This window comes from Pyrus communis, chromosome 2 (assembly GCF_041283825.1).
Source record: "Pyrus communis isolate YQ-2024b chromosome 2, ASM4128382v1, whole genome shotgun sequence".
NCBI classification, from domain to species: Eukaryota; Viridiplantae; Streptophyta; class Magnoliopsida; order Rosales; family Rosaceae; genus Pyrus; species Pyrus communis.
Window position 1 is genome coordinate 5,377,910 of NC_142566.1, and position 24,802 is coordinate 5,402,711.

The 24,802-nt window shown below is 39.1% G+C and overlaps 1 protein-coding gene and 1 long non-coding RNA gene across 2 annotated transcripts; both read right to left on the bottom strand.

Moving 5' to 3' along the window:
• Positions 1–3,341: 3,341 nt before the first annotated feature.
• Positions 3,342–5,250, bottom strand: LOC148698400 (F-box protein CPR1-like). The gene has a single exon (XM_088683001.1). The coding sequence runs from the start codon at positions 4,817–4,819 to the stop codon at positions 3,941–3,943; it is 879 nt and encodes a 292-aa protein (XP_088539127.1). The 5' UTR covers positions 4,820–5,250; the 3' UTR covers positions 3,342–3,940.
• Positions 5,251–16,134: 10,884 nt separating this feature from the next.
• On the bottom strand, positions 16,135–21,684 carry LOC148698401 (uncharacterized). The gene is made up of 2 exons (XR_015955015.1): positions 16,630–21,684; positions 16,135–16,355 (listed from the first exon to the last, which is right to left on the bottom strand). It is a non-coding gene; the product is annotated as an uncharacterized LOC148698401 (long non-coding RNA).
• Between the last annotated feature and the right edge of the window lie 3,118 nt (positions 21,685–24,802).

A 24,802-nucleotide genomic window follows, 5' to 3' on the forward strand; every position in this document is an offset into this window, starting at 1 on the left:
TTCAAGGGCTTTTGGGCTTAATCTTGAAGAACGATTGGATGTGTGGATTTGTTGAGGTTGTTGATCCAAAGGGCCGTTGGGGCTTGATCTTAGGATGAACGGATGATGAACGATGAACACTTTCTTCAAGGGGCCGTCGGGGCTTGATCTTGAGTCGGTGGAAGTTCTTCAAGGGCCGTTGGGGCTTGACCTTTGAAGGAGGATTTGACGAAGAACGAAGAGTGTTTTCTTGATCCTTCGGGATTTGCTTGAGAGCTTTAGAGTTTCAAGGCTTCAAGGTTTTGGTGTGATATGAATTCCTTTCTTTCTTTCTTTTCTTCCTTCTTCCTCCCTTCGAAATGAATGCCTTGGCCTCCTATTTATAGAATTCCAAAACTTGATTTTTGGATTTAAATAATCAGATGAAATAAATCATTTCTGCCAGATATTGACACGTGTCCTATTTGATGACCTTTCCAATTTATTTCGATTTTTCGTTGAGTCACACGCTACATGTAAAATTTATGTGACACGTAAGCGTTGAAATTTTAATTATTGGTTAACATTCATTTCACCGAAATTTCGATGTCTACAAATGCCCCCACTTCAAGGCGCGTCGTTGACATGTGCTTGTCACGTGTATGAGATGCGTTTTGAAGTTCCTTAATGTAGATGTCGATCCAAGGGCCGTCGGGGCTTGATCTTGAATTGGGCTGGAAATTTCTTCAAGGGCCATCGAGGCTTGATCTTGAGTTCGACTGGAAGATTTTCTGGTTTCCTCCAATCGTTGATTTTCCTTTGTGCTACTCTTGAACTGGGCTGGAGGATTCTTTTGGTCTCCTCCGAAGGTCTGAACTTGCTCCTTTTATATGGAGTTGAATTTGATTCAAGGGTGGTGAACACTTGATTTTGAATCGGACTTGTGATTTCTTCAAGGGCCATTGAGGCTTGATCTTGAACTGGGCTGGAGGATTCTTCTGGTCTCCTCCGCTCGTTGATTTTCCTTTGTGCTACTCTTGAACTGGGCAGCAGGATTCTTTTGGTCTCCCCCCGAAGGTCTACGAGCGGTTTCAGGATATGGCAGGCAAGTACAAGGTGGAGGTGCTGACCTGTTTCTTTGTTCAATCTTTCCAATTCGTATTGAAGAGGGTTGGAAAGATTGAAGTTTCCTTGTCCCTTCTCTGGCAGTGTATCAACCGTTGAAGATGACTACTTGAGAGCAATACTAGGTAAGCAATCAGGAATAGATTCCAGGTAGTCGGTTCCAGATCGGAAGACTGACTCCAAGTGCCGCTGACTGCTCTCTTTCACTTTGCCATGCGAGTAATAACAAAGACAAAGGAAAAGACAGGGAAAAAGCATGATATGAGATACCTTTGCTTTCGAAGAAGCAGCAAATGAATCAGCACATATATTTGTTATGCTTGTCTCCACATGCTTCGATGTATCATTTTCACTTGCCTTACTTGCTCCCCTTTGCAGAAGTGGTATTTCCTTATGCAGGTTTAGCATCTTTTCTTGTAGTATTTGTCCTCCGATGCAGGAGTTGAATGCAACCTTTGCATTTAAATGGTGCTTCACTCCTTGGTGGCAACTGGTTTGAGTGGAGGTTCCGACATATTGCTTTCTTTGTCCTTGTCTTGGCAGGTGAGAACAAGGGCAAAGGAAAAGATAGGGAAAAAGCATGATATGAGATACCTTTGCTTTCGCCCTTGATGATATGAGATACCTTTGCTTTTGAAGAAGCGGTGAATGAATCAGCACATGCTTCAATCTATCGTTTCCTCCTGGGTCATCTGTACTCGAGGCATCTGGTATCTTCAAAGGTTGAATAGGTTTTCTCAAAGGAAGAAGAAGAATTGTGTATTTCGAGAGGCTTTGCTGGGAGTGCGCCCTCAGAGGTGAGGAAGAGTTGGGCATTTTCTTCAGGTCTGTCTTGCCATAAGAGACGAAGGTCGACACATATAGGGGTTTTTTTAATAGCAAGTGGTGGTACCGTTCTTTTACCCTTGTCGACAAACGTCTCTTCGATATCTGAACGACGCCTCTTCGATTTCTGAACGACGCCTCTTCGATTTCTGAACGAGCGCCACTTTTGACAAAGTTGCACGCGTTTTCTGAAAAGCAGAGAAAGCGTCGCTGAACTTTGCGCTTGTCGGCTAAAGACGTGTAGTTGCGATGATGGCCTCCACGTGTTCTCGACTTTGTCAGATATCTTTTGACAAAGTTGAACGCGTTTTCTGAAAAGCCGCGAACGCGTCGCCGAACTTCACGCAGGAAAATCCGGATTTTTGAATCGGTGGTCGTGTCGCTTGGCTTTTTACAGAGGTATCGATCACTCCAACATACACACTCTGAAAATTGCCCATTCTTGAAAATCGTCTCCGGCCTTTTGAGAATTATCTCCATCCACCCCTTCTCTCTGAACACCTTTGAAAAATGACTAACTCATCGAACCTTTGCTTAGATTTGAGTCTCAGCAGCGATCCGGTTGCACCCTGTCAAGGTAATGTATGGCGCCCTTCTTTTTTATCTTCTAACGGTCCTCTTACAGGTGAAGACTCCATGATGACGGATGCAACAACAGCTACGATAGTAGCTAGAAACCTCCTCACTCCTAAGGATAGTAGGCTGCTTTCAGGACGGTCCGATGAGTTGGCCGTTCAAGAGTCCCTCGCTCTCAGTGTTCAATGTGCAGGCTCTGTGTCCAACATGGGCCAACGCCTACTTGCTCGCTCCCGCCAAGTTGAATCCTTGATGGCGGAGGTGGAAAGTCTTAAGCAAGAGATCAAGCAGCTGAAGTATGAGAATAGAAGTTTGCACGTACTTGCAAACAACTATTCGACGGGCATGAAGAGGAAGCTTGATGAGCTGCAAGAGTCTGAAGGTCGGATTCAAAGTGACCGTCAAAGGTTTTCGTCTTTCCTCCAGAGGCACATTTTTCCTGGGTCTTCCAGCGTTTGGCCAAGTATTGAGGCCTGGAATGCTCTAGCTTCAATGCCTCCCGCTCCGATGCCTTCTGCTCCGATGCCTTCCGCTTCTAGAGTTTTACCAAGTAATGGGGCTTCACGTGAACATCCTTTGTGAAAGCTCCATTTTTTATTTTTTATTTTTTTATTTTTTTTTATTTTTTTGTACGCACATATCTGTAATTTATCCGAGATATCAATAAATAAACTTTATTTTATTTAGCGTAATGTGCTAAATACAGTAGAGCGCATATATATATAAATATATATATATATATATTTTTTTTTTTTTTTTGTTTTTTTTTCACATGGTGCCGGTGCACCAAGATCTTTTTTTTTTTTTTTATTATTATTTTTTTTTTCTTTGCTTTCGGTGGTGCTGATCCACCAAGATAGATCCCTTTTTTTTTTTTAATTATATTTTTTTTCTTTGCTTTCGGTGGTGCTGATCCACCAAGACAGATCTTTTTTTTTTTAATAATATTTTTTTTATATATATATTCCCCACATGGTGCAGGGAGGAAATTGCAGAGGAGCTTGGAGTAGTCAGTGGATGCTGTTGCTGCGGCTATGGAGTTTGGAGAGCTGAAGCAACGGAGTTCGGAGAAAGTCTTTGGGTGTGAGTTGACAAACTTTGATTTTGTCAATCACATTCAAAGGCAGCAGCAGAGGCAAGCAGATGTGAGTTGACAAACTTTGTTTTTGTTAATCACATTCACAGGCAGCAGCAGAGGCAAGCAGATGTGAGTTGACAAACTTTGTTTTTGTTAATCACATTCACAGGCAGCAGCCATGGAGGAAGTGCAGAAGCAGCCAGAGCTTGAAGTAGTGCAAAGCGTCGAGCTTCACGATCGGCTAGTCGTTTGACAGCGGTCAATGAAGCTCTTCGCCGATTTTGACCACGGTGGCCAAAGTGAGGAGCTTGAGGTAGTTAGTGGATGTTGAAATGTGCACCTCTCTGCTCTATGTCCTCGTCTTTTTGTTCTGATTGCCTACAGCACCAATTTGAAGCCTTGGGCCAGAAAATCATCCCTCTTCTTATTCTTCTTGTCCCCTGCTGCTTCCTGCTGCTTACGATCGTCTCGTCTACGAGGATGAACCGAAACAAGGCTTTCCATACAAACTACAGCCTCAAACAAATCTGGCAAGCCGCGAACCTTGACATGCTTAACCCTCTGGCTTTTCAGGTCAAACCAAACAAGACATTCGTGGTCCTGTTCGAACAAAACTTCGCGGTCATTCTTTGAATACACCAAAGGCCTAACGCTCTTGATTCTTCGAGGTTGCGCAACAGTAAACAATTTACTCCAAGACTCTTTAACCCCATAATCCTTCAATGTCCATACATCAATCTGACACTTACTGTCCATGTTCTGCGGCATAGGCACCTCACGAAAAGTCTCATTCGCAACGTCAAATGCAATGACCAATTCGGTTGCTGATTGATCCAATTCGAGGTTCCGAGTCCCCACCCAATGCACACAACCGCTCACAAGAATCCCCATTTTTCGTGTGTAACAGAGCACATAAGGCATGTCTTCGAGTCGCTTCCACTCGTTGCTTCTCAGGCTATAAACCCTCACCTCGGACTGAAACGACAGGTAATCCAATCCGATAAACTGAGAAATCCTCACCAATTTATAGTCATCCTGAATAGCGTCGTATCCAAGACCATATACCCTCGCGCCACATAAGCACATGTTCGAATCGCGCTTTCGATCCGATGGCAGAGACGGCAAGATTCTGTACTTCTTCGTCGACGGGTTCCAGAGAGCGATGTCGACGATTACCTCCGGCGGGAGTTCGGCCATGGCCATGGATGCTTGGATTTGAAGCTGCGTCGTATCGAGGGTGGATTTTGGAGTCTCCATTTCTGGGATTTGCTTGCAGGGTCTAGGTTTTTTTTTTTTTTCACTTTCACTTTCTTTCAGAGTGTTCTTTGCAGTTGGGGGGACAAAAAATGGAGAAAGAGGAGATTGCTTGTCTGATGAGGTTGGTGTACCATAAACGAGCCTCTTGGTAGACTCCTGAATGGTTCCCCACGCGAGCCCAGCTCCGAGACCAGCAAACCCGAGTGCTCTATGCAGGGTCTGGAAGCAGCAGCAGTTGCCATCTCCAATAAATGCAATCTCACGAAGGAGAACAGAGATCTTTGTGCAATTGGGAGCGCCAATGTGGAGAGCGCAAACAGCAAAAGCTGTGTATTTTTTTAATTGGGAAAGAGAAGGGGGAGTTGGAATTTGGAAAGATTCGTTCTTATCAGCTTTGCTCGTTAGAGAGAGAGAGAGGCGCTGAAATCTATGCTATGCTTCTCAGTGAGGGTGAGAATAAGCTCTCTTTCTGAATTCTTGAGGCCTTGAGCTGTGGTGCACTCCATTTGATTTGGTGGATATTTTGTCACGGGCCTTGAGGTTTAGAGGATCCAAGAGGATTTTGGGTTATGGAGGAGAAGCTGCCTTTGGACTTTGATGATGGCCTGGATTTGTATATATATTGTATATATTTCCCTTTGTTTTTTTTTTTTTCTTCTTCTTTTTTTTTTTTTTTTTTTTTTTTTTTTTTTTTTTTTTTTTTTTTTGAATACAAAGTAATATTTTTTTCCTTGTAATAAAACTGACTTTTATTTGTAAGTCTTTAATGAAACCCTTATTTTTTTATTTTGATGTGACTGAACTCAAAGTTGAATGTTTGAGCTGCCTACGTACTCTTTCAAAGAAGAGATCAAGTCGTAACGTAGTTCAAATGAGTGATGGTTTTGATGATGATTTTGCCGTACACAGTTTATGCTCTTGCGGGCCAGGAGCGTTTTGTTGTCACCTTTTACGCTCGTGCGGACGAGGAGCTTTTGGTGTCGTTTGCAGTTTCAACTCGTGCAGACAAGGAGCTTTTGATGTCACCTTTTAGGCTCGTGCGAACGAGGAGCGTTTTGAATTTTGTCAAACGATCTTAGAGAGGCATTCCTTGCAATCTTTATAGCAAGGAGTCTTGACTGAGTGATTGAAGAAGTCTTTGGGGAAGAAATCGCGCATCGTGATGGCAACGGACGATCTTTGTGTCATAACTTCATCATCCTCAACACTTTCATGTAGCTTTGAAGGTTGACAGTAGCTGCTTTGCCCCCTTTCCGATTGGTGAACTTGTGGAGGAGACCTATGTTTCTTGTGCATTTTCTTTGGAGTGACATAAGTCCATCCTTCAACTTCACTTGACTTGACTGACATGGTTTTGGAGCATGCCCCCAGCGGTTGAGGTGAAGATTTTGAGTTCAAAGAGCCAGAAGTGACGGAGGTATAGTTTGATTTCACCACATCATTAAGATCTAGCTCGATGATCCCTTTCTGAGCCAACTTCATGATGAGATCTTTTAGCACAAAGCATTTTTCCGTCGGATGACTAATGAAGCGGTGGAATTTGCAGTACCTTGGACTGTCAGTACGGTTCATCTCTTCCGGCCGTCTGCACTCAGGTAGGTCGATCACCTTTTTGTCAAGCAAGTCATCTAACATGGCAACCACGTCAGAGTCGGGGAATGGATAAGTCTTCTCCTCAAGCTCCTTCAAAGTGCGTCTACGTATCTCTTGATCACGAAAAGCTTCGGTTTGAATTGCTTTGCCTCGTGTATGGGTTTTGACTGGAGTTGTGTTGAGCGTCATTGCTTCCTTGGTGGGTTTCCACGCAGCCTTATCTACCTTTGGCCCCAAAACTTTGTCATTCTTGTAGTCGGCGATCTGTTCTTTCTTCCCATGACGGGTGATGCTTAACTCCATATCATGGGCGCGGGTGGCTAACTCCTCAAATGTTCGTGGTTTGATGCCTTGAAGGATGTAGTGTAGTCCCCACTGCATGCCTTGAACGCACATCTCAATGGCAGAGGTTCCAGAAAGCCGATCTTTGCAATCCAGACTTAAAGAACGCCATCTATTTATGTAGTCGATGACAGGTTCATCTTTCCACTGTTTCGTACTGGTCAGCTCTAGCATGCTTACAGTACGACGAGTGCTGTAGAAACGGTTGAGGAATTCCCTTTCTAGCTGGTCCCAACTGTTGATAGACTCAGGTTCGAGGTCAGTGTACCAGTCAAAAGCGTTACTTTTTAGCGAACGCACGAACTGTTTGACGAGGTGGTCTCCCTCTGTCCCAGCATTGTTGCAAGTTTCAATGAAATGGGCGACATGTTGCTTCGGGTTGCCTTTTCCATCGAACTGCATGAATTTTGGGGGCTGATAACCCCTTGGCATCTTCAAAGCATCAATCTTCTTGGAGTAAGGCTTTGAGTACAGTACGGAGTCATGCGAGCTTCCTTCGTACTGTGCCTTGACAGTGCTTGCGATCATCTCCTGTAGCTGCTGGATAAAGAGAGATCCCATGAATGCCGTTGCTTGGTCTAGCTTCGGCTTCTCTTCAACTTTCTCCGCTGGTGGCTTCTCTTCTTCGTCGTCTTCTTTCTTTAATAGGCCAATATTTGGGTCGACTTTCACGTCGGGCAGCGCATCTAGTTGGTTGACAAGTGCGGCAATCTGCAAGTCCTTCTCTTCCACAGTCCGTGTGAGCTTTGCGATTGCTTCATTCATCTGAGCTAGCTGTTCCTCGATCGAAGTTGCTCCAGTGGTCATGACTTGCATGGTTGTACTGCCGCTCGAGTCAGCGTCGGAGAGTAGGGACTCTGAGTATTTCCTCGGGCTTTCGTCTTCTTTACCTTCTTGAACCGTGATGTAGAAAACATCTTGGATCTCCTCTTCAGTGCCGTTCTCTTGGGTTTGTTGGCATGAAGATTTGCCAGTGTGGACGATGATGCGCCTCCTTACCTTCAGTGGTCCTTTTGTGTCGACCTCTAGGATTGCTTGGCGATTCATCCTTGAAGGAATCAAGCTTCGAGCGTCGTCTTTTTCTCCTAACCCATCGAGCTTTTGTCCCTTTGGGGTTGTCCTCCTCTTTCCAAAAGGCTTACCATTATCTTCAAATATTTCTGAAGCTGATCGTCGCAGAGGAGAGATAGCTGTGTTGCTTTGTTTCTTAGGCTTTAACAACCTTTCAAAAACAGAGCTTTGGGATGTCGGCGCGTTAAGCCTCTTGAAGACAGAGGTTCGGTCTTGACCACCAATGCGATTAAGCACTGAAGTTCTGGAGCTTGAATGACTCATCCTATTGAAGACCGACGTCCGAGGGGAGGGTTTAGGCTCTTCTTGGTCTTGTTCAATGCTCACGCTGATGTGTTGAGCGCTAGCTTTCTTCACTTTGCTTGAAATCTTCATGGGTGCATTTGGTGTGAAGCCAAGTCCAGCCTTGTTGTTGTCAACTCCATAATCATGCTCCTTCAACTTCTTTTGAGTCTCGGTGAGGTCGCGATCTTTGTCGTTGACGGTGTTTGAAACCTTCTTTCCAAGATTTGAAGAGGAAGCAAAGTCATGCCTAGCCTTTGACATAAGTTCGTAGGCATTTGGGTTGAAGCCTTCTTCGGTCCTCTTAGTTGGAAGAGAGCTTGGTTTCACTTTGACGCCATGCTGTGCCTCCAGACGGTTGATGAGTCCGGCGGTTTGCAAGTTTTTCTCCTCTGCAGTCTTTATCAGCCTTGCAATTGTTTCCTTCATCTGAACCAGCTGTTTTTCAATGGAGGTAGTGCCGATAGTCATGACTTGTTCTTTGTTTGAAGCCATGGACTGTGCTTGAATATCTTGAACGGAGACAGAGATGAGAGGTAGAGAAAGTCCCACTGGGCGTGCCAAGTTTGTAAACACGGAAAATTCCTGAAACAAGAAACAAGAAATACGTGCACAAAATATATTTTTTGGTGTTTATGATTTTTGGGGTTACAATCTCTTTGTAATTTGATCCTCTGATTCTATCTTCGTAGGGTGTAGGTTTGTGGATGAGCTGTTGATCCAAAGGGCCGTCGGGGCTTGATCTAGGGATGAACAGTTGATGAACGGATCTTCGAGGGCTTTTGGGCTTGATCTTGAAGACTGGGTATATGGATTTCTTCAAGGGCTTTCGGGCTTGATCTTGAAGGTTGATGGATGAGCGGATCTTCAAGGGCTTTTGAGCTTAATCTTGAAGAACGATTGGATGTGTGGATTTGTTGAGGTTGTTGATCCAAAGGGCCGTTGGGGCTTGATCTTAGGATGAACGGATGATGAACGATGAACACTTTCTTCAAGGGGCCGTCGGGGCTTGATCTTGAGTCGGTGGAAGTTCTTCAAGGGCCGTTGGGGCTTGACCTTTGAAGGAGGATTTGACGAAGAACGAAGAGTGTTTTCTTGATCCTTCGGGATTTGCTTGAGAGCTTTAGAGTTTCAAGGCTTCAAGGTTTTGGTGTGATATGAATTCCTTTCTTTCTTTCTTTTCTTCCTTCTTCCTCCCTTCGAAATGAATGCCTTGGCCTCCTATTTATAGAATTCCAAAACTTGATTTTTGGATTTAAATAATCAGATGAAATAAATCATTTCTGCCAGATATTGACACGTGTCCTATTTGATGACCTTTCCAATTTATTTCGATTTTTCGTTGAGTCACACGCTACATGTAAAATTTATGTGACACGTAAGCGTTGAAATTTTAATTATTGGTTAACATTCATTTCACCGAAATTTCGATGTCTACAGTCACATCTCTTCCAGAATGTTGAATTACGTCTCAAAGTTTAATGCATACCTCAACCAAAATTAAACAAAGATAATGGTGATTACACATTAATCAATATGAGGAAATGAACAAACTACGAGAAAAGAAACTATTGACAAGTGTTGGATTGTTTTGATAATTAAAGTTTTCTTCTTCAACCTACTGCACCTCGAGTGTAAATTTTTTTTTTTTAATGTAAATTAACATAGAATATCGCTTATAATTAAAAGAAAAAGAAAAAAAGTAACCATTGAATTTTCTTCAAAGTCTAGATTGTAGTTCTTCTCTAACTTTCCATGAGGTTTCGCTCCCAAGTCTATATTAGTTGAACGATTCAAGGTCTTCCACTCAAAACAAAGATGTCCAAGTGAAGTGGGCTCTTACCATTGACCTGCAAGGCGCACCACCATAATTATTGACCTCATAAAGTATGCATGCCAATGAAAAGTAAATCAGTCATAGGATTTGGATCCTCTCCTGAGCTCAGCATTCTGAGTTTACTGAGCAAATTACACGGGTCGTTGGATTTTGATTCAACGGCTACAATTATTATAATTTTTAGATGAACCTCTTGTTTGTAACCGTTGAATTTTGATCCAACGATTTGTGTGATTTGCTCAGTAAGCTTAAGACGCTGAGAGAGGATCCAAATCCAAATAATAGAGCCACTTGCGTAAGCACATGTGGCACAGTCAGCTTTTCAGTTTTCACTAATATGAGTTCTACATTGGATCCACGAGCAAATTTGTCGTTTCATGGTTTCACCAAAGCTATGTCGTGTTTTGTCTATGACTTTATTAAACTCCACAAGCAAGTTTATTTTTTCATCTAGTTTTATATTTTTATACATAAGTCATTTAAAAGAGCGTTATAACATTAGTAACGTAAATGAATGTTGTAAAAACAAAAAAATATCTCTTTGTTGTAGGCCTATTTGATTGAACGATCTAGGATTTAGAGAGAGAGGGGGGCCGGCTATGGTTAGAGAGAAGAGAGATTGATTTAATTGTGAGGTGTGTTTGATTCACCACATTGTGCCTTTATTTATGGTAGTAGTATAGGTAAAACCCCTTCGCTTTAGGATTACAACATTTAATAGGTAATCTACTCCTAATAGGAATACAAGATACTTTCCCATATCCTCTAGGATTTACACAATCACATTCCTATTTTAAATATTCAGTTAGAAGCTATTGCTGAATTAGAGTAACATTCAGTTAGAAGCTATTGCTAAATTAGAGTAACATATCTACTTAGATATATAGATAGACATGTGCCCACACAATTATGTATGTTACTAGGACTCATGAGAAGTGTAACCATTGTACCTAAGTACCATATGTGCTTGATAGCTCGAGGTGTTTGTCTGACTACGTATGTACATTCGAGGTTTGTTGGATTGCTTGGTTTTTCACTTGAAACCAATGGCTGGCCAATATGCATCACTTTTCCACAAAACTTATATGCAAAAATATTTCCGTTTATACACCACAGTTCTTAACTAGCTTCCATAGACATATTGTTGACATGCTTGCTTAGTTATGATCCTTCAAAGTTTCTAGGTTCTCAATTTCCCATTCAAATCGATATGTTTTGTAACAATAATTTTCTTTTCTTTTTCTTTTTTTTCCAATACTTCTGCATATTGAGAGTGATAATTGCACAACGTAGTGAGATTGTAATGATGAATTATTAGTGAGAATTCACTTTTTCTTGAACAACAATCACTTTAAGATGAGTTACATTACCAACTAGAGAGATTGGTCTAGTCACATATTTTCCAGATTGTTGAAATACGTCTCAAAGTTTAATGCATATCTCAACCAAAATTAAACAAGATAATGGTGATTAAATATTGATCAATATGAGGAAATGAACAAACTACGAGAAAGGAAACTATTGGCAAATGTTGGATTGTTCTGATAATCATAGTTTTCTTCTTTAACCCATTACACCTTGAGCGTAAATTTTTTTTATTTTTTTCATGTAAATTAATATAGAATATCACTTATAATTAAAAGAAGAAGAAAAAGAAAAAAAGAAAAGGGAACCATTGAATTTTCTTCAAAGTCTAGATCGTAGTTCTTCTCCAACTTTCCATGAGGTTTCGCTCCAAAGTTTGTATTAGTTGAACGATTCAAGGTCTTCCACCCAAGACAAAGATGTCCAATTGAAGTGGGCTCTTACCATGGACATGCAAGGGGCACAACCATCATTATTGACCCCATTAAGTATGCATGCAAATGAAAAGTAAATCAGTCAGTTCCTTCTTTGCTGATTAGTACGAGGCAAATAATAGAGCCACTTGCGCATGTGGCACAGTCAGCTTTTCAGTTTTCACTAATACGAGTTCTAGATTGAATCCACGAGCAAATTTGTTGTTTCACGGTTTCACCTAAGTCATATCTTGTTTTCTCTAAGGACTTTATTGAACTCCACAAGCAAGTTTATTTTTTCATCTAGTTTTATATTTTTATACATAAGTCATTTAAAAGAGCGTTATAACATTAGTCACGTAAATGAATGTTGTAAAAACAAAAAAATATCTCTTTGTTGTAGGCCTATTTGATTGAACGATCTAGGATTTAGAGAGAGAGGGGGGCCGGCTATGGTTAGAGAGAAGAGAGATTGATTTAATTGTGAGGTGTGTTTGATTCACCACATTGTGCCTTTATTTATGGTAGTAGTATAGGTAAAACCCCTTCGCTTTAGGATTACAACATTTAATAGGTAATCTACTCCTAATAGGAATACAAGATACTTTCCCATATCCTCTAGGATTTACACAATCACATTCCTATTTTAAATATTCAGTTAGAAGCTATTGCTGAATTAGAGTAACATTCAGTTAGAAGCTATTGCTAAATTAGAGTAACATATCTACTTAGATATATAGATAGACATGTGCCCACACAATTATGTATGTTACTAGGACTCATGAGAAGTGTAACCATTGTACCTAAGTACCATATGTGCTTGATAGCTCGAGGTGTTTGTCTGACTACGTATGTACATTCGAGGTTTGTTGGATTGCTTGGTTTTTCACTTGAAACCAATGGCTGGCCAATATGCATCACTTTTCCACAAAACTTATATGCAAAAATATTTCCGTTTATACACCACAGTTCTTAACTAGCTTCCATAGACATATTGTTGACATGCTTGCTTAGTTATGATCCTTCAAAGTTTCTAGGTTCTCAATTTCCCATTCAAATCGATATGTTTTGTAACAATAATTTTCTTTTCTTTTTCTTTTTTTTCCAATACTTCTGCATATTGAGAGTGATAATTGCACAACGTAGTGAGATTGTAATGATGAATTATTAGTGAGAATTCACTTTTTCTTGAACAACAATCACTTTAAGATGAGTTACATTACCAACTAGAGAGATTGGTCTAGTCACATATTTTCCAGATTGTTGAAATACGTCTCAAAGTTTAATGCATATCTCAACCAAAATTAAACAAGATAATGGTGATTAAATATTGATCAATATGAGGAAATGAACAAACTACGAGAAAGGAAACTATTGGCAAATGTTGGATTGTTCTGATAATCATAGTTTTCTTCTTTAACCCATTACACCTTGAGCGTAAATTTTTTTTATTTTTTTCATGTAAATTAATATAGAATATCACTTATAATTAAAAGAAGAAGAAAAAGAAAAAAAGAAAAGGGAACCATTGAATTTTCTTCAAAGTCTAGATCGTAGTTCTTCTCCAACTTTCCATGAGGTTTCGCTCCAAAGTTTGTATTAGTTGAACGATTCAAGGTCTTCCACCCAAGACAAAGATGTCCAATTGAAGTGGGCTCTTACCATGGACATGCAAGGGGCACAACCATCATTATTGACCCCATTAAGTATGCATGCAAATGAAAAGTAAATCAGTCAGTTCCTTCTTTGCTGATTAGTACGAGGCAAATAATAGAGCCACTTGCGCATGTGGCACAGTCAGCTTTTCAGTTTTCACTAATACGAGTTCTAGATTGAATCCACGAGCAAATTTGTTGTTTCACGGTTTCACCTAAGTCATATCTTGTTTTCTCTAAGGACTTTATTGAACTCCACAAGCAAGTTTATTTTTTCATCTAGTTTTATATTTTTATACATAAGTCATTTAAAAGAGCGTTATAACATTAGTCACGTAAATGAATGTTGTAAAAACAAAAAAATATCTCTTTGTTGTAGGCCTATTTGATTGAACGATCTAGGATTTAGAGAGAGAGGGGGGCCGGCTATGGTTAGAGAGAAGAGAGATTGATTTAATTGTGAGGTGTGTTTGATTCACCACATTGTGCCTTTATTTATGGTAGTAGTATAGGTAAAACCCCTTCGCTTTAGGATTACAACATTTAATAGGTAATCTACTCCTAATAGGAATACAAGATACTTTCCCATATCCTCTAGGATTTACACAATCACATTCCTATTTTAAATATTCAGTTAGAAGCTATTGCTGAATTAGAGTAACATTCAGTTAGAAGCTATTGCTAAATTAGAGTAACATATCTACTTAGATATATAGATAGACATGTGCCCACACAATTATGTATGTTACTAGGACTCATGAGAAGTGTAACCATTGTACCTAAGTACCATATGTGCTTGATAGCTCGAGGTGTTTGTCTGACTACGTATGTACATTCGAGGTTTGTTGGATTGCTTGGTTTTTCACTTGAAACCAATGGCTGGCCAATATGCATCACTTTTCCACAAAACTTATATGCAAAAATATTTCCGTTTATACACCACAGTTCTTAACTAGCTTCCATAGACATATTGTTGACATGCTTGCTTAGTTATGATCCTTCAAAGTTTCTAGGTTCTCAATTTCCCATTCAAATCGATATGTTTTGTAACAATAATTTTCTTTTCTTTTTCTTTTTTTTCCAATACTTCTGCATATTGAGAGTGATAATTGCACAACGTAGTGAGATTGTAATGATGAATTATTAGTGAGAATTCACTTTTTCTTGAACAACAATCACTTTAAGATGAGTTACATTACCAACTAGAGAGATTGGTCTAGTCACATATTTTCCAGATTGTTGAAATACGTCTCAAAGTTTAATGCATATCTCAACCAAAATTAAACAAGATAATGGTGATTAAATATTGATCAATATGAGGAAATGAACAAACTACGAGAAAGGAAACTATTGGCAAATGTTGGATTGTTCTGATAATCATAGTTTTCTTCTTTAACCCATTACACCTTGAGCGTAAATTTTTTTTATTTTTTTCATGTAAATTAATATAGAATATCACTTATAATTAAAAGAAGAAGAAAAAGAAAAAAAGAAAAGGGAACCATTGAATTTTCTTCAAAGTCTAGATCGTAGTTCTTCTCCAACTTTCCATGAGGTTTCGCTCCAAAGTTTGTATTAGTTGAACGATTCAAGGTCTTCCACCCAAGACAAAGATGTCCAATTGAAGTGGGCTCTTACCATGGACATGCAAGGGGCACAACCATCATTATTGACCCCATTAAGTATGCATGCAAATGAAAAGTAAATCAGTCAGTTCCTTCTTTGCTGATTAGTACGAGGCAAATAATAGAGCCACTTGCGCATGTGGCACAGTCAGCTTTTCAGTTTTCACTAATACGAGTTCTAGATTGAATCCACGAGCAAATTTGTTGTTTCACGGTTTCACCTAAGTCATATCTTGTTTTCTCTAAGGACTTTATTGAACTCCACAAGCAAATTTATATTTGAGAATCTTAATGAAACATTATCGGTATTATTCACTTTTAATGTTAATGATATTTTTATCTTAAAAAGGCACTTCTAGTACTATTCACTTACATCTTTATTTTTTAATTTTCATTAAAATTAAAATTTTTAAGAACTTTTTGTTAGTTTTTCTTTTATTTTTTTCATCTAGTTATATATTTTTACACATAAGTCATTTAAAAGAGTGTTATAACATTAGTCACGTAAATGAGTGTTGTAAAAACAAAAAAAACATCTCTTAGATTACTGGCATAAAAAAGTGTTATAATATTAGTCACGTAAACACTACTTAAACCAACATATGACAAGTGCATAAAATTTTACCACGTTGAGTGGCTAAGTAGGTGGCATGCCAATTTCAATATGAATTTGAAGTTGTAACATGCCAATTTGAAGACATTTTACAAATTTTTTGGAGATGCTCTTATAACTATCTTTTCTATAATTTTATTTTCTTCTTAAGTGGCATCACTCATCTTTGGTGCATCCAATGGAACCCAGTGGATCTAGATCGTCCATCCATTAAAGTGGTGGTTTAGATGTTGAAAGGAGAGAACTTAACCATGCCTCCCAATTCTTAACCACACATGACACTGCTAATCCTAATCGATAATGATTCCTACAGCGATAGATGAGAGACGAGTAAAGCAGCTTCAAAGAAAGCACTATTACTACTGCTTTAGTTATGTGCTAAGTTGCACACGCAAACACTTCAATACACTAGCGTATCACGTATCAGACACAAAAACAAATCAACACTTCGTAGCCACTCTTGGACACGTGCGTGTCGTTGACCTTGATTGGCGGACACTCCTTGGGACACTTTTGAAATTGAATTAAAATTTTAGGGTAAAATTGAAAAATGAAAAAATTGTTTTAGGGATAATATGAAAAATAGATTTAGAGGTACTGGTAGAGAACGCAAATTTCTCTCTTGACGTGATGACATGAATATTATTGATGACTGAAGTGTACGTGAAGCCGCTCTAGTCAGTAGTCAATTGCAATTTGGCCCAATTTTCTTCAGCGTGTTTGACATTCATATTGTGGTCCTGTGATCACGTACATAAAAATTAGTAAATGAAAAAAAAAATTGTGCTATCTATGCACTCATTTTTACTTATCACACATATTTTGTTATTTTTTTTCATTTGACACACATCATTGTTAATATTTTGTCATTGATCTTCTTCGATTTATTTGATCCGTCGACGGTTGAAATTTGAGAGAAGTGTATGCGAAGCAAAAATGAATGTGTAGATAGTACTACTCAAGTGAAAAAGTCCAAGTACTATTTATGCAATTTTCATCTTTTCCATAACATACCTTTCAGCTAATGCATCATAGGCATTTCTATCCGCCAGCGCGTCTCGTGACTGTAATGGTTGGGGTTGGCTCTGCTCGCCGGTTGTGCTGCGTGAGCCTCCAAGCAAGCGAAGGTTTTTGGTTTTCACACTGTAATCAATTTCCAAGACCCTGTAAATATTTACTCAAGGTTTAATTTGCAGGTGCATCCCTCAAAGTTTCTAGGTTCTCAGTTTCCCATTCAAATCGATATGTTTTGTAACTTTTTTTTTATTCTTTTATCAGTACTTTTACTTACTGAGAGCGATAATTCCTCGACTTAGTGGGATTGGAATGATGAATTTGTGAACACGGAAATTCCTTAAAATAAGAACAAGAATACGTGTACAAAATAATATTTTTGTGTTTAATGATTTTGGGGTTACGATCTCTGTCAAATTTGGTCCTCTGATTCTATCTTCGTAGGGTGTAGGTTTGTGGATGAGTTGTTGATCCAAAGGGCCGTCGGGGCTTGATCTTAGGATGAACGGATGATGAATGATGAACACTTTCTTCAAGGGGCCGTCGGGGCTTGATCTTGAATAATGGTTATGTGGATTTCTTCAAGGGCTTTTGGGCTTGATCTTGAAGGTTGATGGATGAGCGGATCTTCAAGGGCTTTTGGGCTTAATCTTGAAGAACGATTGGATGTGTGGATTTGTTGAGGTTGTTGATCCAAAGGGCCGTTGAGGCTTGATCTTAGGATGAACGGATGATGAATGATGAACACTTTCTTTAAGGGGCCGTCGGGGCTTGATCTTGAGTTGGTGGGAGTTCTTCAAGGGCCGTTGGGGCTTGATCTTGAAGGAGGATTTGACGAAGAATGAATAGTGCTTTCTTGATCCTTCGGAATTCTTGGGAATTTGGATGCTTGAGAGCTTTGGAGTTTCAAAGCTTCAAGGATTTGGGGAATTCTCTTCCAATTTGGGAGTAGAGAAATGTATTTGTGAATTGATGTTTTTTTCTCTTGATAGAGAAGCCTATTTATAGGCTTTGAGAGTGAATCACCACCATTCATTTTTTTGGTGAAGTGAGTGGAGGTTGTAGGTGAAGTAAGTGTGTGAGGTTGGTGAAGTAAGTGGATGTTGTAGGTGAAGTAAGTGTGTGAGGTTGGTGAAGTAAGTGGATGTTGTAGGTAAAGTAAGTGTGTGAGGTTGGTGAAGTAAGTGTGTGAGGTTGGTGAAGTAAATAAATGTTGTAATTTTAATACATTGGTTAACATTTATTTTACCGAAATTTCGATGTCTACAAATGCCCCCACTTCAAGGCGCGTCGTAGACATGTGCTTGTCACGTGTAGAAGATGCGTTTTGAAGTCCCTTAATGTAGATGTCAACCCAAGGGTCGTCGAGGCTTGATCTTGAATTGGGCTGGAAATTTCTTCAAGGGCCATCGAGGCTTGATCTTGAGTTCGACTGGAAGATTTTCTGGTTTCCTCCAATCGTTGATTTTCCACAGGCTTAATCTTGAACTGGGCTGGAGGATTCTTTTGGTCTCCCCCGAAGGTCTGAACTTACTCCTTTTATCTGGAGTTGAATTTGATTCAAGGGTGGTGAACACTTGATTTTGAATCGGACTTGTGATTTCTTCAAGGGCCATCGAGGCTTGATCTTGAGTTCGACTGGAAGATTTTCTGGTTTCCTCCAATCGTTGATTTTGGTGATGATTTTGCCGTACACAGTTTATGCTCTTGCGGGCCAGGAGCGTTTGGTTGTCACCTTTTAGGCTCGTGCGAACGAGGAGCTTTTGATGTCGTTTGCAGTTTCAACTCGTGCAGACAAAGAGCTTTTGGTGCCGTTTGCAGTTTCAGCTCATGCAGGCAAGGAGCGTTTGGTTGTCACCTTTTAGGCTCGTGCGAACGAGGAGCTTTTGATGTCGTTTGCAATTTCAACTCATGCAGACAAGGAGCTTTTGGTGCCGTTTGCAGTTTCAGCTCGTGCAGGCAAGGAGCGTTGGTTATCACCTTTTAGGCTCGTGCGAACGAGGAGCTTTTGGTTTCGTTTGCAGTTTCAACTCGTGCAGACAAGGAGCTTGTGGTGCCGTTTGCAGTTTCAGCTCATGCAGGCAAGGAGCGTTGGTTGTCACCTTTTAGGCTCGTGCGAATGAGGAGCTTTTGGTGCCGTTTGCAGTTTCAGGTCGTGCAGACAAGGAGCTTGTGGTGCCGTTTGCAGTTTCAGCTCATGCAGGCAAGGAGCGTTGGTTGTCACCTTTTAGGCTCGTGCGAACGAGGAGCTTTTGGTGTCGTTTGCAGTTTCAACTCGTGCAGACAAGGAGCTTTTGGTGCCGTTTGCAGTTTCAGCTTATGCAGGCAAGGAGCTTTTGGTGCCGTTTGCAGTTTCAGCTCGTGCAGGCAAGGAGCGTTTGGTTATCGCCTTTTAGGCTCGTGCGAGCGAGGAGCTTGTGGTGTCGTTTGCAGTTTCAACTCGTGCAGACAATGAGCTTTTGGTGCCGTTTGCAGTTTCAGCTCATGCAGGCAAGGAGCGTTGGTTGTCGCCTTTTAGGCTCGTGCGAGCGAGGAGCTTGTGGTTGTTGTTGTGGATTTGTCAAGCGATCTGGGAGAGGCATTCCTTGCAATCTTCATAGCAAGGAGTCTTGACCGAGTAATTGAAGAAGTCTTCTGGGAAGAGGTCGTACATTGTGATGGGGATGGACGATCTTTGTGTCGAAATTTCATTATCTCCAACACTTTCACATTGTTCTGGAGGTTGACAAGAGTTGTTTTGCCCCCTTTTCGACTGATAAACTTGTGGACAAGATGGTTGCTGCTTGTCCAATTTCTTCGAAGCGATCTTCGAAATGCATTCCTCACAATCTTCATAGCAAGGAGCCTTGATCGAGAAATGGAATAAGTCTTCGAGGAAGAAAAGATCCCGCATGAACGATCTTTGTGTTGAAATTTTCTTATCTTCAACATTTTCACATTGCTTTGGAGGTTGGCGAAAGTTGCTTTCCCTCTTTTCTGATTGGTGCACTTGCGGAAAAGACATATGTTCCTCGTGCAGTTTCTTCGGAGTGACATGAGTCCATCCTTCAATTTCACTTGACTTGGAGCATGCCCCCAACAGTCGAGGTGAAGACTTTGAGTCGAAAAAGCCAGAAGTGACATATTTCTTAGGGATTTCATCTTCAGTGCCGTTCTCTTGGGTTTGTTAGCATGAAGATTTGCCAGTGTGGACGATGATGCGTCTCCTTACCTTCAGTGGTCCTTTTGTGTCGACCTCTAGGATTGCTTGGCGCTTCATCCTTGAAGGAATCAAGCTTCGAACGTCGCCTTTTTCTGCTAACCCATCGAACTTTTCTTCCTTTAGTGTTGTCTTCCTCTTTCCAAAAGGCTTCTCATTATCTTCAAGTTTTTCCAAAGCCGATCATTGCAAATGAGAGCTAGCCTTGTTGCTTTGTTTCTTAGGTTTTGACAACCTTTCAAAAACAAAGCTTTGGGGTGTTGGCCTGTTAAGCTGTTTGAACACGGAAGTTCGGTCTTGCCCACCAATGTGATCAAGTGCCAAAATTCTGGGTTTTGAATGATTCAGCCTATCGAAGACTGACACTCGAATGAGAGGTTTAGGCTCCTCTTAATTTTGTTCAATGCTCACGCTGATGTGTTGAGCGCTAGCGTTCTTCACTTTGCTTGAAATCTTCACGGGTGCATTTGGTGTGAAGCCAAGTCCGGCTTTGTTGTTGTCAACTCCGTAACCATGCTCCTTCAACTTCTTTTGAGTTTTGGTGAGGTTACGTTCTTTGTCATTGACAGTGTTTGAAACCTTCTTTCCAAGATTTGAAGAGAAAGCAAAGTCATGCCCAGCCTTTGACATGAGTTCGTAGGTGTTTGGGTTAAAGCCTTCTTCAGTCTTCTTAGTTGGAAGAGAGCTTGGTTTCACCTTGACGCCATGTTGCGCCTCCAGACGGTTGATGAGTCTGGCAGTTTGCAAGTTTTTCTCCTCTGCAGTCTTTATCAGCCTTGCAATTGTTTCCTTCATCTGAACCAGCCGTTTTTCAATGGAGGTAACGCCGATGGTCATTACTTGTTCTTTGTTTGAAGCCATGGAGTGTGCTTGAATATCTTGAACGGAGACAGAGATGAGAGGTAGAGATTGTCCCACTGGGCGTGCCAAATTTGGGAACACGAAAGATTCCTGAAACAAGAAACAGGAATAACGTGTACAAAATAATATTTTTGTGTTTAATGATTTTGGGGTTACGATCTCTCTCAAATTTGGTCCTCTGATTCTATATTCGTAGGGTGTAGGTTTGTGGATGAGTTGTTGATCCAAAGGGCCGTCGGGGCTTGATCTTAGGATGAACGGATGATGAATGATGAACACTTTCTTCAAGGGGCCGTCGGGGCTTGATCTTGAATAATGGTTATGTGGATTTCTTCAAGGGCTTTTGGGCTTGATCTTGAAGGTTGATGGATGAGCGGATCTTCAAGGGCTTTTGGGCTTAATCTTGAAGAACGATTGGATGTGTGGATTTGTTGAGGTTGTTGATCCAAAGGGCCGTTGGGGATTGATCTTAGGATGAACGGATGATGAATGATGAACACTTTCTTTAAGGGGCCGTCGGGGCTTGATCTTGAGTTGGTGGGAGTTCTTCAAGGGCCGTTGGGGCTTGATCTTGAAGGAGGATTTGACGAAGAACGAAGAGTGCTTTCTTGATCCTTCGGAATTCTTGGGAATTTGGATGCTTGAGAGCTTTAGAGTTTCAAAGCTTCAAGGATTTGGGGAATTCTCTTCCAATTTGGGAGTAGAGAAATGTATTTGTGAATTGGTGTTTTTTTCTCTTGATAGAGAAGCCTATTTATAGGCTTTGAGAGTGAATCACCACCATTCATTTTTTTGGTGAAGTGAGTGGAGGTTGTAGGTGAAGTAAGTGTGTGAGGTTGGTGAAGTAAGTGGATGTTGTAGGTGAAGTAAGTGTGTGAGGTTGGTGAAGTAAGTGGATGTTGTAGGTAAAGTAAGTGTGTGAGGTTGGTGAAGTAAGTGTGTGAGGTTGGTGAAGTAAATAAATGTTGTAATTTTAATACATTGGTTAACATTTATTTTACCGAAATTTCGATGTCTACATAATTATCAGTGATAATTCCCTTTTTCTTGAACAATAATCACTTTAGGATGAGTTACATTACCAACTAGAGAGATTGGTCAAGTCACATCTCTTCCAAAATGTTGAAATACGTTTCAAGTTTAATCCTTGCCTCTACCAAAGTCAAATAAGATACTGTTGATTACACATTGATATATATGAGGAAATAAATAAACTACTAGAAATGAAACTATTGACAAGCGGTGGATTATTCTTGTAATTAAGGTGTTCTTTTTCAACTCACTACGCTTCGAGCGTAAACTTTTTTTTTATTTTTTATTGTAGATTACTATAAAATATCGCTTACAATTAAAAGAAGAATAAAAATAAATAAAAATAAAAATAAAAAAAAAAGAAAGGAAACCATTGAATTTTTTTCAAAGTCTAGATCGTAGTTCCATGAGGTTTAACTCCAAAGTCTACAAGTTGGTCTTCCACTCGAAAAGATGTCCAAGTGAAATGGGCTCTTACCATTGACCTGCAAGGCGCACAGCCATCATTCTTGACCCCATAAAGTTGCAAGTCAATAAAAAAATTAATCAGTCAATTCCTTCTTTTTTCAAGTAATTAACTCAATTTCTAGTGGACTCGAGTTTCATGTCTAGTACAAGGCAAATAATTCAGCCACTCGCCTAAGCACATGTGGCACAACCATTATGAGTTCTACATTGGACACATGGGTAAATTTGTCGTTTCATCTAGTTATATCTTGTTTTGTCTACAATATTATTGAACTTCATAAGCAAATTTATTGTTTCGTCTAGTTATATATCTTTACACATTAGTCACTTAAAAGAGTGTTACAACATTAATCGTGTAAATGGGTGAGGTAGAAACAAATGAATATCATTTAGATTATTGGTGCTAAAATAAGACATAGTTCAACTATATCATCACATGATTCCCTCTTGAATGTTTCTTTCTTAATGTCAAGAGGAATGATAATTACATGTGTGTCAATGTTAGAGACTGCTAACAGATAATATTTATGTAGTAATTTTGTATGTTTTGGCGAGATTTGACTTCTCAACCAAACTTTGAGGAGAAAAGCTTATGTGGGGCTTGTCTTGCCACTGGATTTTGCTGAGTAGCACTACAATCCAATCAAAACTCATCGCATGACAATTCTATAATATAAAACTTTTATTACTTTTTTATATTTAAAGCTCTCATAATTATTTTTTCTATTAATTAATACACACCATGAGATTAATCTAATGTTTTTTTTTTCCTACTCGTGTCTTCCTTTCCTTTCTTCATAAGAATATGATTATAAAAAAAAAAAAAAATTAAGCCATTAAAATTTTCTTCCCAAGTCCTTTCAATTGCTGGGAAAAAGGAAAATGGAGATGGAAGTTTGTTCCTTTTTCCTTTGTTGTGTAATATTTTTCAAAATCTATTTTTCCTTTTTTTCTTTCACCTTCCTCAATGTATATATAAAAATATAATTTTCTTCAGGTATGTGATTCTAACTCACCTTGTATCAACAGTCGGTTTTGGTCACTGGGTTTCCAACATTTGCAATCTTAATCACTTTAGTAAGTTCTGTGTTTAAAATATCAAAATGGTCATTATTATTTATAATATTTTAAAAAATATATAATTAAATTTTAAATGAACGAACAACTCTTGTAAAAATACAGCTTTTGTAAAATATGAAATATGTGTTGGAATTTTTTTTTTTTTTCTATTTCATGATAGTGGGAGAAGATGACTTAATTGTTTTTTTCCCATATTCATATGAAGAAAGGAAAGACAAAGAGTGGGGAAGAAGACGGTAGAGAAAATTTGAGAAGAAAAAAGAAAGAGAGGAGAAGAGGAAAAAAAACCATTAAATTATTCTCATGGTGTATATTAATTAGTAAGAATTTTTTTATAAGAGCTTTAAATTTAAAAATAAAAAATTATATTTAGACTTACCATGGTGAATTTTGATTGAATTGTAATGCTATTTAGTAAAATTCAATAGCACGCCAAGTCCTACACAAGTTTTTCTCAACTTTGAGACACTTCAATACACTAGCAGAAAACAAACACGATGCTTCTAAGACACTCTTGGACACTTGTCCAGCACTCCACATGGCGTGCCGTTAACTTTGACTGACAGCCACATTAGGGACACACGTAGGACATTGTCCAAGAATATGCCGGTGGTAATTGTGAAATTAAATTAAAATTTTAGGGTAAAATTATTGTTTTAGGGGTAGTGTGAAAAATGGATTTAGAGGTCGGGTAATGTTACATTTTGTTTGGACAAGAAAATTTAATATTATTAAAGAATTTTTAAATGAAATTTTATTTTTTAGAATTTGTAAATTTTCTTGTTTAGTTAACCTAAAAGAATAAGGGAATTTAAATACAAATTTTTTTATTTTTAAACTCTCACTCATAGAAATTTAGAAATAACACATATTTATATAAAATTTAAACTTGGGGATTGGAGGTCTCAAACTTCAAGTTTTTTTTTCTACGCAGAAATTCTAAATTCTATTTTTATGAATCCAAACAAATAAATTGATGTGTGTCAATTTATAAATTCCGACGTTTTTCAATTTATATTGTTGCAATGCTTGCTTAGTTATGATCCTTCAAAGTTTCTAAGTTATCAGTTTCCCATTCAAATCGATATGTTTTGTAACATTCTTCTTCTTTTGTATCCAGTACTTCTGCATATTGAGAGCGATAATTGTGAGACATGGTGAGATTGTAATGATGAATTATTAGTGAGAATTCACTTTTCTTGACCAATAATCACTTTAGGATGAGTCTCATTACCAACTAGAGAGATTGGTCTAGTCACATTTCTTCCAGAATGTTGAAATATGTCTCAAAGTTTAATGCATACCTCAACCAAAATTAAACAAGATAATGGTGATTACACATTGATCAATATGAGGAAATGAACAAACTACGAGAAAGGAAACTATTGGCAAGTGTTGGTTAATTCTGATAATTAAAATTTTTTTCTTCAACCCACTGCACCTCGAGTGTAAATTTTTTATTTTATTTTTTTGAGCTTAAATTAACATGGAGTATCACTTATAATTAAAAAAAGAAAATGAAAGAAAAAAGAA